Here is a 13,482-nt window from a genome sequence, read left to right on the forward strand (position 1 = left end):
GTCCTCTTGATTTCGCCCAGCGGCAATTTGACGGTGATATCTCAGACGGAGGCACAGCAGCAGAACCAACAACAACTTCTCCTAGAAGGTCCAACTGTAGATCTCACTGCTGGAGATCCACCATTTATTCCCTGAGAGGAAAAACCTGCAGCTGGATCATGTTAGCTTTACAGGAGGGAGACTTTTTATACAGCAAATACATAAATGTCATGTTTCTGATATTACAGTATTGGTTGTCAGACTTAGACTCTCTGTTTTGTATTTGTTGAACACCAGTAAAGTTATCCTAAATACATAATTACAGTTCATGTAACCTAATAAGGCAGGTCGGTGAACAAATTAATTGCTCTTTTTATTAGTATTTTTTTTATTATTATCATCCTCAAAAATCCAAACGTGTATAATGAAAGTGGCAAAACTATTCACAATAAGAAAACAGTCCAAAGCGGCCTTCAATCAGGAAAAACAGTCTTCAAAAGCCTTTATTCGGAGGCTGATTCATGATAAAATTAATAAAACGTAGAAAATACTTGTATTTGTTCAAATGAATCTGAGATAATACCAGTATACAACCCATATATACTGTGGATACCATCATGAGGAAGGCTGTTTGTGTGTCAACTGTACTCAGGGTTTTTGTTTATTTGTTTGTTTTTCTTTCTTAATTTGTACTAGCATTCATCATGAAAAAAATAACAGAACTTTTTCATAGATTGTCTCGGCTCTTCTTTCCTCTTGAAAACGTTCTTTTAGCCCTAAAAACAAACTGACTAATAACTACAGCAGTGGCAAATCGAGGGAAATACTTGTTCATCATTAGACCCCATACATAGCCATGAAAAGGAGTAGTTGGCTGGAGCTTTGCTTTGTCAGTCTGGAACATTTCAATGATGTAAAAACCTGTTTCCCCAGCCAGGGCATCCAAAAAATGTCCTGAACCCCTCCCCCAAAGCACCGACACCTTTAAGTTGTTGGTTATTGCATAGGAAGACCTAGGAAAGGTGTGCTACCTTTATACTTTCATTTGAATCATTGTGCATTTGACTGATGGTCTGCTTTGAGTCTGGACTTTATTTCCGCTTTGTGAGACACAGATGCAGGTCTGAAATTAGCTGAAACTTCCTCGGGCAGGACTCAGCGACTTAAAGCCTCCCACGTTCTTCCCCTCCTCTTCATGCGCCCCGGGCTGGAGGTGGAGCCAGGCTCTGCGGTGACCAACTGGGCTCCCGGTCATTCATTCAGTCATTCAGTCAGACGAGGTGTAATAATCAGGAGATAAACTACCATGGTCCTTGGAGACTTGAATGATCCCCTACGGAGCCTCTGAGGAGAAGCAGTCATGGCGAGGTCAAAGGCGAAGGTGTACACTTGTTGCGCGCTGCTGCTGATCTGCTTCGTCATTATACTTGTGTGTATTGTTGTATCTACTAGGCGCAAGTGTCCAGGTGGCACTTTCTCAAACGCTGCAGTGGCCGCAGACTCTGAGAGATGTTCAGAGGTTGGACGGTGAGTTGCATTTTATACTTCTGATCATGTTCTGGGCAGCAGAAGTCTTATGGAGACCGAAAGACGCACGGTTGGCGCCACTGTCTATTTCCTGAGCAAACTTTAGTCAATATTTCCGTTTCATTCATAATGATAAGGTGTTTCATTTTAGTATGATATATCTGCACTCATAGCTTAATTCATTCCAACACTCGTGTATTTCTGAGTTGGATTTATGGTGTTTGGTGAGGTTGAGGAGTAAACTGCACCTAACTGGCTTTGAGATCTCCTCAGCTTGCGGAAGAGCAACTGCTTTGTGGTTTTTTGTTTGTTTGTTTGTTTGTTTTTACTTAGCCTACAAAACTATGCATAGTGTAATCTCAGACTGAGTTTATTCTCACAAATATGCTTCAGTGAAATAAATTCAAGCCTTTATAACGTTCCATTCACAAGAATACTAAATGTATTTTGCATAATGGCACAACATAAACTCATCATTTCCGTATATAAAAGAGGAAAGAGACTGATGTGTCAAGTGATGCGTAAAATCTCCCAGAGACATCCTTCGGAGTGGAGGCTCGGCGGTAGATGGCGCCATTGCTGCGCTCCTGTGCACATCCGTGGTGAACCCGCAGAGTATGGGCATCGGTGGGGGGTCCATTTTCACGGTGATGGACGGCTCTGGTAAGGGCAAACATTCATTCAGCCGTCTCTAATGCAGCACAACTAACGAGCGTCCTGCTGAGAAGCCAAGGTTATTTGATGATGTGTGGTATTTTTTAAAGGTAAAGTGAAAATCATCAACTCCAGAGAGACTGCACCAGCAAAGATAAAGCCTGATCTGCTCAAGTCATGTCCCAAGACCTTCCAGCTGATGTCAGGTAGTCTGATCTGCTGCCTCTGGAACAAGTCATAAAAGACCTGCACTTGTTCATTTTCAGATTCTTTTGTAGGGAGTCTTTCTTGTTTTTCTTGCTCTGGATGGTGGAAGGTGTTTTCTTGCAGGTTCTGTACTTTTGCATGTGAATTAGAGAATTTCAGATAGGGACACAACGTTCTTGGACTTACATTTGTTTGGTTTGTTAGTGGTTAGTGCTGTTGCGTTGCAGCTAGAGGATCCCTGGTTCATGTCCCGGCCTGGGCCTGGGATCGAGCTTGGATTTGCATGTTCTCCCTGTGCATGTGTAGGTTTTCTCCAGGTACTCTGGCTTCCTCCCACGGTTCAAAAACACGCAGAGGTTAATTGGTGATTCTAAATTGTCTGTAGATGTGAATGCTTGCTTGGTTGTTTGTCTTTATGCCTTTGATAGACTGGCGACCTGTCCAGGGTGTCCCCTGTCATGGGACAGGCTCCAGCCCCCCTGTGACCCTTAAGCATAGTATAGATAATGGATGGTTTGTCATGACATGCTATGAGAGCTGCACATCCTCTCAGTTCTTTCTTGGAGATGGAAATGTCTCCATTTCCTGTTATGGTACAGTCTGATTAGATAGAAGGGGCCCAACAGCTCCAACATGAGAACTAGCCTTGAGCTGAGTTCTGAGCCACACACACAGTAGAACAGGACAGATGTTAATCTAGCTGCCAGATGTGGACATGTAAGCCTATTCAAGGAGAAAGGGAAGTGCTGTAACTGAGACAACGCATTTTAGTCAGGAAAATCCTTTATTTATTTAGAAAATTAGTCAAATTAATACGAGCAGAGCAAAGCTGAAACCATTACAGTTGTGAAAATAAATAAGGATTCTTGTAGATTTATTTTAATGTAAAATCTCAATGTTACATAACGACAAACAATAGCTGGCAGATACAGTACAGAGCATAAATGAGTACAGCACTGTGCACTATCACTTCACTATCAAATGATTCAGAAAGGTCACCGTTATTTCTTCACCTGTGAGTTAAACAGTCGGGTATTTCCTCTAATGTAAAATTAGAAACTAACAGTTTCGATTTACAACATTTAAAAAACCAACATCACAGGAGGAACTCAGTGCAGCAAAAGTCAGTTCTACATTTCACAACTGAGATTCAGGTTTGTTTGTCTTTTCAATACTTTGCACACCCACATTCATTTTTGATGACATTCAGTCCTCCTCAGTATGGAGGTTAACAGTGTTGCACAAATTTCTGTAGAATTTTGCCCTTCACTGGAGTCCCATTTTTTCAGTTGCTCTTTGAAGGAGGGATGTGTTGATCAACAAACAAAGGTATTCCATTGGCTTCAAGTCAGACAACATACTTGTCATGTCCTGGTATTCACTTTTTCATCTTTAGAGATTCTTGTGTGATTTTGGCAGTATGGTTTGGCTCATTATTATGCTGAAATTTTCCTCTTCTGTCAAGCGTCTGCACACAGGGAGTCATCTGGTCATCCAGTATTTTGGTATATTCACAGACATTTATGGTGCCAGCTTTAAATGTCATCTCTTCAACACCTTTTGCACTCATGCAGTCCCTTATCATCACACTCTCACCCCTGTGCTTCACCGTCAGGATTATGCATTCACTGTGGTAGTCCTGACCGAGTTCACACCAAACATGCTGGACCCAGTTTGAAGGGAATGAACTTACCTTGGCCTCATCTGACCAACGAATGTGCTCTTATTCACCAGGCTGTTCTTTTGCAAAGTTCTATCTCACTGGTTTGCATCAACGATCAACCATGGATGTGTTTTTGGACGCTTTCCATGAAGCTGTCCTCAACACTGTCTGAGCTGTCATAGAAACTCTTCCATTGATAGTGCCAAGTCTAATACACTTTTCTGGAGCTAGATTGTGCAAGTAGCATCACTGTGGCATCATTTTAGGATGGCAACTGTCATTAGTTGCCTGCTGATGACTGTGTGTTGACTGCTTTGTAGTTGGTCACTGATCTTTCTGTATCCTTTTCCGTCATATTGAAGTCTCACTATCAGATTTTTCAGTACCCCATGTGGAGCCATGGTGTAGACATAGACCACTGGTCTGGAACTGAGAAAGTTCTGAGAGGCGTATTCACTTTTGCTGCATTGAGTTTGGGGCTTTTTCAATATAGCCTTTCTGAAGTATCTGCTTTTGATTTTTCAAAAGATGTTCAAAACACTCAACTGTGCAACTTCGAAATAATGCAGTTATTGAGAGGGGATGCAGTTTTACTCATTTGACATTTGGGTGATACTGCAAATGGGGTATACTCACTTTTATTGTAAAAAAGTAAAAGGTGTAATATTGAAATCTAATAGAGAATATTTCAATTTAATTTTATTCATATTGTATCACATCATAGCACATCTTATCTCAGGGCTTTTTATATTACTTTACAATATTACAAATATGTGGAACTACTCAAAACTTAAAACCTTTCATCCATCTATCCAGGTAGCCAATGGATTGGGGTCCCAGGGGAAATTCGGGGTTATGAAGAGGCACACAGGCTTTATGGGAAGTTGCCGTGGGCCTCTCTCTTCCAGCCAACCATCAAACTGGCCAGAGAGGGGTTTCCTGTTCCTCCAGTCCAAGGTCAATACATCTCACACACCGATACAAATGAGACGCAGCAACTACGGTACGAAGACACCAACAATATGACTCAAAAATATGAAGAGCAAAAAATGAACATTTCACCTTTAATTCAATCTGTTTGTTCTTCAGGAAATTATTTTCAGATGATAACGGGAACTTGCTCAAGGTCGGGGATATAGTGAAATTTGAAAAACTGGCCGACACTTTGGAGTTTATTGCCAATCACGGTGCAGACGGCTTTTACTCTGGAAGAATAGCTGAGGATTTAATACGTGACATACAGGAAGCAGGTATTGTCAGATGGGTTTCATTATGCTCTCTTTTCCAACCGTCTTCTATGTCTGCCTAGCACTATGATCTAATTACAAATGAACAAATCAATTGGGTCTGTAAAGCCCTGCAGTGATCACTCACAGACTCCTATGTGGGCTGCCTGGATCCATTAAATATCTTGATTATGTGGAGCTGAGATGCCTTTTGTTCAGTTTTGCTTATCAGGGCCATTTGTTTCAATGTTTTTGCTCAGGAGGATCGCTCACACTGCAGGATTTGGCGTCGTACAGAGTTACAGTGACTGATGCGTGGGTTGTTCCTTTGGGAGAGTACCAGATGTACATACCCCCACCCCCTGCAGGAGGAATCATCCTCAGCCTAGTCCTCAACATCATGAAAGGTTTCTGTTGGAATCACTGCAGAGCTGCTCATTGACATTTTCAAATCACAAAATGAAGCTTGTTAGATGAATTTGTGTGTTAAACGCAGCCAGCCAAATTAACGCTGCTACTGGGTGTTGCAAACACACGATTCAAAATAATGGTGACGCGCTGGTTTAGAATGCTAACCAGCCTTTGGAAGGAGAATACAGTGAGCATGGAATAAAAATAAATGAATAACAAAGTGCTTTTATTTGCAGGATATCACTTGAATTTAACATCTCTGACTGGTGAACAGAAGACACTGACTTATCACCACTATGTTGAAGCTTTTAAATTTGCCAATGGATTAAAGAAACACATCCGGGATCCACAGTTCAGCTCAGAAGAAGTAAGTATCACAAAATGTGACAGTGAACACTTGTGCATGAATCTGCACATGCTCCGGCTATAAACATCAACAGTGTAGTTTATTCATGATTTGTAGCCAGTGCTGGAAGAAGCACTTAGATCCCTCGCCTGCCACAGTATAAATACACTTGAGTTGCCAGTGTAGGAGAATTATCAGCAAAATGTTTACAGTGTAACAGCTGTAGCTGTAGATGATTAAGGTTTAGTGACTCCAGCTGCTTTACATACTGCTTGAAAATGGATATTTGATTTGTTTATCGTATGCTTTCTTTGAAAAATCCAAATCTGCAAAGTGACTAGTTCTCAAGGCTCTCAAATGAGAAAGTTTAAGTGAGGCTTGATATTTCTAACCTATAAACAAGCTAAGCTAACACACGTGAATTCAACTCCTCTTTGTATCGTTATGATGATCCAAGTAAATGTGTGCACATCGAGTTAAGCTGTGTCCCTCCTGAAGTGGGGAAAATACAGGTGTTGACCTCTATTAGAGCTGACAATTCAATGACATGGTTTGACTTGAGTAGAAATAACTTTGTTGTTGTGATTTATGAGTTTATGCCTGTTTTAATTTGTCACGGTGCTGATGTAAGGCCATAGTTGCTGTCAGTAAGATTAAAAAAAAAAACAACAGATTTATCAGCTTAGTTTGTGGTTTATTGGACTGTTGTTCTGTAATGAGCTCTCATATGGGACACTTCTAGATTTTGAGAGTTTTTCCAGGGCTGATAAGGTAGTGCTGTGGGTGGGATATTGCTCAGTTCCACAGAGGGACTACAGACGCACAGAGGCGCCTGCATTGGAGCCAAATTAGCACATTTTAAAAAAAATATTTATTTTACTAGAAATCATAACAAAATAATGCTGATAATTGTTAAAAGGTTGAAAACTGATTAACCAACAGCAATGCTACTACTACTACTAGCAATAATAATTGATTGGATATTTTATTTGCTGGTACCTTTCAAAACACCGAAGAATACCTTACAATACATCAAGGATAACAACACAATAATCAAGCGAGAAGAATAAGATTGACTGCATCCGACAAGAGCAGTTTACATCGAATTACAATCGATATGATATTCTAAAACAAATGCTATTGCGATGATTTAACTGTATAATAGAGTCTAGCTGATGGATGAGCTCAGGACTGTGACCCTCATCGTGTTGAGTCTAAAAGTCAGGACAGACATAAGAGCAGCAGAGGAGGATCTTAAAGCATGGGGGGTGGGGGTGGGGTGTAGAGATGGAGAAGGTCTGAAATGTAAGGGGGGATCAGGTTATGGAGGGTTTGAAGGTGAGCAGTAGAATCCTGCAATGTATCTGTTCAGTTGTTGAAGAGGGAGCAGATGGAGTTAAATGAAAAGGAGAAGGGATTGAGTGCTGTGTGAGGAGAGAAAGATGAAGTCTGAAAGTGATGCATAGGTGAAAATAGTCAGTAGAGGGGATATTATTGATGTAGGGGTTAAAAAGAAAGCATGCCATAAAGTATGGCACCAAGACTTTTGATTCTGGGGATAATGTGGATGAGATAGTCATCAGTAAATATAGTAAATAGGTGAGTTTTGGAAAGTGCCGCCTTTGAGCCTATGAGGAGAATCTTTTAATTTCTAAATTTGAAATGCAGATCTTCACGGTTTAAAGAGAGCTGGTGAGGGCAGAGGGGGTAAACAAGTATTTGGCATCATGGGTATGCAAAGTTGGGCATCTTCAGCATAGCGGTGAAAGTGTTTTCCACAGTCGCAGAAAATATTCCCACTGGGAAGGAGATATACAATAAATAAAAGTGGTCCCAGCACTGATCTGTGAGGAACACCATAGGTAAACTTCTGCACATACATATACATCCTGAGCGTTGTCTGCAACTTTTTATATTAAATGATTCTTAACTTCTTATAGGCCTGTTTATTCTTAGGCAGAAATAGAATGTAAAGAGTTGAAAATGAGCTGCGTACCCCTTCTCTATACAGGCTCAAATTCATATCTTTCTTGTAGTATTTATATTTTTGTAAAGTCTGTTTTTTAAATTCTCTGTACTTCTCACAGATGGCAAAGAAATTCACAAAGGATAGCTTTGCAAACCACATACGGAGCTTAATTAGCAACAAGACTCATGATCCCCAGTATTACAACATCACGCCGTACCTGGACACGCTGGGCACATCTCATTTGTCTGTGCTGGCTGAAGACGGATCTGCTGTGTCTGTCACCAGCACCATCAACCACATGTCAGTATCTGAAGAGTTCCGCTTCACATTCAGAAGCCAGTTATTATATAGTATTGTTACTTTGAATTTAGAGGATTAAAAAAGGTTTAAGAGATTAAGGAATAAATGTTTTTGTAAAAGGATTTAGAAAAGAAATCTCTCCAATGATTCCAGTCATTGTTAACCAAAAGCATAGTTAGAGGAAGCTCAGTTTTTAGAGGCTGCTCTCTGTTGTATTTCTCTACTGAAAACACTGCTTTGGTGTTACAGGTGTCACCGCCTGGATCTAGTTTTTTTCATGTTTTTTCTTTGCAGATTTGGCTCCAAGGTCTTCTCTCCGAGCACTGGAGTCATCCTCAACAACCAGCTGTACGACTTCTGTGGGAGAGTTGATGTCATCCTTCCTGGTAACAGATCAGTACAACGCATTTCCTACATTCATTTTACACCTATGAAATACAACGGATCAGGGTACAGTATTATGCAAAGTTTGAGGCACTACAAGTACAATGAGGAAGTTTCCTAAATGAATGCCTTAAACTATTCATATTTATCAATAAACTTCACACAAAGTGCAATAAAAAGTTAAAATCTGAATCAAATCAATATTTGTGGCCATATTTTACCTTTTAAGCAGCATCAGTTCTAGACTTAGACTTAGACTGACTTTATCAATCCCTGGAGGGAAATTCAGTTGTTACAGCAGCAAGGATTCTTTCCCCTCACCCCAACTGGTCAAGGCAGATACCCGGCCTCCCTGAACCTGGTTCTGTTGGAGGTCTCTTCCTCCTTAGAGAGTTTTTCCTTTCCACTGTCATCAATATGCTTAACAGGAGTCTTTGGATTTGTTGGGATTTTAATGCATAACTTTGAAGGGTCTTAACTGTATATCTTGTCCTTTAATGTGGAATATTGTAGGTTTATAGCCTTAATGTTTAAACTAGTTCAGTTAATTTGTAAAAATATATAATGATGCATAAATGAATCAGTAAGTTTCACTCTCCTGCTTCTTGGTTGAATAAGACGTGAGGTTTATCATTTTGTAATGCAGGTACCACATGTCAACATAATGGGCAGAATTTGTCTTTTCCGATAATACCATTTGTTTCTCTCTGTGCCAAAGAGTACTCCAGGTTTGAAATTACAGCAAATTTCTGCATTGTCTCCAACAAAAGGCTGACATTAAATCCCACTTTGGATGAAAAATATAAACAAAAAGTGATTTTTTTTTTCATTGCGACGATTCAAAAGTTGTGGTAAATGATGATGATGGCAGTGAAAATAGTAGACTGGAAACGTTTGCCTTGTTTGCCACCTCTGCAGGTAGACTACTGTATGTGAATAATTCAGCCAATAAAGTGATGACAGTTATTTCTTTCAAACACTACGAACATGTTTTTCCTATTTTCTAAGTCATTCAGTTTCCCAAGATCATGGTTCTGATAATGTTAGATGTCAGACAACCTACATTTTTTGGTGAGACATTTTCATGATATGAACTTTTTTTTTCTTTCTTATAGAGGCTCACATAAATAATCTGCAAGTAATATGATATCAAATGATGAGAGATCTGTATAACCTAGACTGTTCTGAAAAATGGAACAAGATACAACATGTATGACTAGGATGTAGAATAACTAAGATAAGAGCTTAAATGGAAAGACAGTGAAATTACTGTGAAAATAGCCTAGGGCCTTTATCGTAGCATTGAGGTTTCTGTTTTAAATTGGGACTCCCGGGGTTGTTTCTTGCTTTGGAAGATAGTCAGGCCATTTGCTAGCAGCCAGAAGATGAACCACAAGCTTTTTTCTTTTAGTTGTAGAGACAGCAGTGGCAGGTGTTGAAACATGGTCTGTTGCCACATATAAGCAGGCAGGTTTCTGTTACTGATCTAGTGGAAATAGCGCCAACTGAGTGTCAGTGTTTAACCTTCTCAAGTCGTGGAGCTTTCTCCATCAAGTACACGACATTTAGTCTTGTTTTACCTCAGCTCTCCTTCGCCTTCTTTGCCGCCACTGGTTTGGCCTTTCAATCATAAATCAAGCCTTCATTTTTCTGGAGAGATTTTGAACTAGAATTGCAAAGTGAAAGCGAGGATCTAGGAACCAATCTAAATACCAATCTATAGGCCTTCCATTGTACTATCAGCATTTACTTCATAATGATAAGTTAATGTACATGTCTATTGCTACTTTAATGTTCACTCTGTGTCATCTCAGAAAAGCAAAAGCACACATTAGGGTTGAATGAATGCCCTTCACTCTCCGATTCACATCATTCAAAGGCCCTCAACTGATTGCATTTATAATCATTTTCTTCTTGTTCTCCTCATATTGATGAGTCTGAATAGCAGTTGTCTGTCCTGTCAGTCAAGGCTTTTGTTGTGTTCTCAGGGGAGCAGCCTCCTTCCTCCATATCTCCCGCTGTGCTGAAGTCTCAGCTGAAGACGCTGGTGATTGGATCGAGTGGTGGGGGTATGATCACAACCGCGATGGCCTCAGTATGTGTCCATGGCAATCACACTAAGTGCCATTAAGATAAATTGCTGCAGACTAATGCCCCTCACTGTTGTCATAGCAAATGCTGTCTCCACAAGTGTCTTCACCGTGTCCATAATCCATTCTGTAATCATTACTTGCCCATCTGGTGGATTGCAATGTATTGTTCTATTTCTCTTCCAGACACTCATGAACCACCTTTGGCTTGGAAAGAGCCTTAAGGAGGCAATTGCTGCTCCGGTTGTTTATGTCAACTCTGAAAATACAGTTTACTTTGAACCCAGCTTTGATAAGGTAATACATTCGCTGTATTTATTTGATGATGTAACACATCATAGTGGCTTCTGTTGCATCTTAGTCCCCCTCTCCTCTTCACCCTTAGGATGTAATAGAGGCTCTTAAAGCTCTGGGACACAATCACCAACCAAAAGAGAAATTCTACAACGTGGTTAATGCTGTGGAGAAGGAGGACGGCTGTATCTGTGCAGTGTCTGATACCAGGAAAATGGGTGAAGCAGCCGGTTACTGAGACCAAGAGTCAGCTATGATTTTTATACAGGATACTCCTGAAGGTTACAGAGACCTTCCTGCGACCACAAAACCCGCAGCAGATGGTGTCTGTCCTGCTGGAAAATCATTGAAAACAACCTGAGTAACAAGCTTCTTCAACTGAACACCTGCGGTTACATGACGCAGTCGTACGCGTGGTTTCTGAACAGAACATGGTCGTAACAATGACATGATGGATTTTGTTGTGAAAGAAGAAACAACAACTTTTATTTGTGAATCTTGCTAACTTTGTCTGATTCCTCTATTCAGTGTGTAGACATTTTTTTTTTTAAATCTCTAATGCCATTTCTGCCTCTGTTTCTATTTCTTACATACAGGGGGTCCTCGGCTTATGTCTGAGTTCCGTTCCTACGGCTCGACGTAAATCGATTTTCACCGTAAGACGAAACTCCGTTGCAAATGTAAACAAAGCCGCTACGTGCATCACGATATCGATCAGTTGTTTGGAAAAGTCATGAATACCAATGACTTTCATGCATGTATGAGTCATTTTACAAGAAGATAAGAGAATATGTTGCACTGTTTTTACAACTTGACCCACTTGATTACACTTGGGAGCCATAATGAAGGGCTAAAAGTTAGCAAATGTAGCACAATCCAAGGTGGCGTACAACCGGCGAATGTAAACAAAACTGTCTTATAGCGCTGTGTGACGACGTATTCATCCGCTCCACTCGCCAACTAGTTCTACGTAACCAGTTCTGATGTAATGACGAAACATCGTAGGTCAAGGATGTCGTAAAACCGAGGGCCCCCTGTATTTCTGTTGTGAAAGAGGTAACAGAACTAGTCGACTCTTACCCATTCCACCACATAAGTAACTTCATAGTACATTCATGGTAATCTCTGAGACACAGAAACTGCACATAGCAGGCCATTTTTAGCAGTCAATAACTGGTTTGTATCTAGTATTATCAACTATCCACAAACTGGAGCTGTTCTTTTGCTGTCCTTTTACCACTGTTTATGGAATCCGCATACAGTGCATGAAATATTGATATTATTTTTACTATTCATATGAAATATATTCATTTTTTACATGCTTTGTGTACAATATTAAAATATTGTGTTATAAAATTTGAAGATGTCCCAAATAATGCTTTTCAGGATGCAGTTTTTGCAGGAAAAGTGCTAAATGTCTATACTTAGAAGGGCAATTATCACAAACTGCATTAAACAGTTTTGGTTTTTGAAATTTGACTTGATACATTTTTTTTTTATAAATGTGGTAATCTGTGTTGTTTTTAAACAGTATTTGCCAAGTTTAATTCCAGTTAGAAAATGCTTGAAACCTTAACATGTTTTTTGTAGTTAAGGTGTTTAGTCAAAAAGTAGGAGGAAAAGAGTGATAACAGAATAAGGGGATGAAGAGTTTAATACATGAATAGCAAAGAACACAGCATAAATAAAGACACAAGAAATAAATAAATCGGGATAACAGTCTAGGTTTGACAAATTGCCAATAATTGAAAGTCTTTTCTTAGATGCATCAATGTGGCCCACAGCTGGTTGGGCAATCCCTCTAACCTCAGGTCACCACTATTGAAATCTGCTCTGTAAAGCCTTTCCTCTGTGCCAAACTATATTCAGAACAGTCTGTGTGACTTCTCTGTGCTATTTTTCATAAATTATTTTTCACTTTTGTGCCAGAGCATGCAGCAGCTGGAGCAGGATAATCAGATCTAGTAGTGACTCATACAAACACGAGAGCAGTTTCCTGAAAGTTTGACGCACTTTCTGTCCGCTCAAAGACTTACAGCCCACAATAAATACCCCCATTAACGTAAAGGAAACTGTTATTTTACTCATAATACAGGGAAATAAATCAATCCTGAAAGGAAAAGGTCAAATGATAAGCTCCTGGTGGTTTTTAGGGTGGGCTCTGTTGCCCTGTCACATGGTATTTGGACCTCAGGGGGTGTGACAGTCACACTGTGCCCTGACCTTATAGGAGCCACCTGTTGCAAATGCCACATTACCATGTCTGGCAGCAGGAACAAAAGGTTGCCAGGAGAGGATCATGGGTAGGGCCTCATGCGATGACCACCCTGGCTTTCCCTGGCAAGCGGCTGTGGCTCAGGCATTTCCCTGACAGCACACAACGGCACAGATGATCCGCTGGCTCAGAAACAAGAGCAACACTCCAGCAACCA

General features: G+C 40.3%; 1 protein-coding gene across 1 annotated transcript; it reads left to right on the forward strand.

Annotated features, from left to right (window-relative positions):
- The first annotated feature begins 1,015 nt into the window (after positions 1 to 1,015).
- ggt5a (gamma-glutamyltransferase 5a) lies at positions 1,016 to 12,412 on the forward strand. Its single transcript, XM_023278863.3, has 12 exons — positions 1,016 to 1,506; positions 2,042 to 2,169; positions 2,271 to 2,366; positions 4,847 to 5,033; positions 5,120 to 5,280; positions 5,517 to 5,663; positions 5,904 to 6,034; positions 8,101 to 8,282; positions 8,577 to 8,668; positions 10,655 to 10,761; positions 10,943 to 11,053; positions 11,142 to 12,412. Exons 1-12 carry the CDS (start codon positions 1,340 to 1,342, stop codon positions 11,286 to 11,288), a joined length of 1,656 nt encoding a protein of 551 aa, XP_023134631.2. The 5' UTR covers positions 1,016 to 1,339; the 3' UTR covers positions 11,289 to 12,412.
- The last annotated feature ends 1,070 nt before the right edge of the window (positions 12,413 to 13,482 follow it).

This window comes from Amphiprion ocellaris, chromosome 6 (genome assembly GCF_022539595.1).
Source record: "Amphiprion ocellaris isolate individual 3 ecotype Okinawa chromosome 6, ASM2253959v1, whole genome shotgun sequence".
Lineage (NCBI taxonomy): Eukaryota > Metazoa > Chordata > Actinopteri > Pomacentridae > Amphiprion > Amphiprion ocellaris.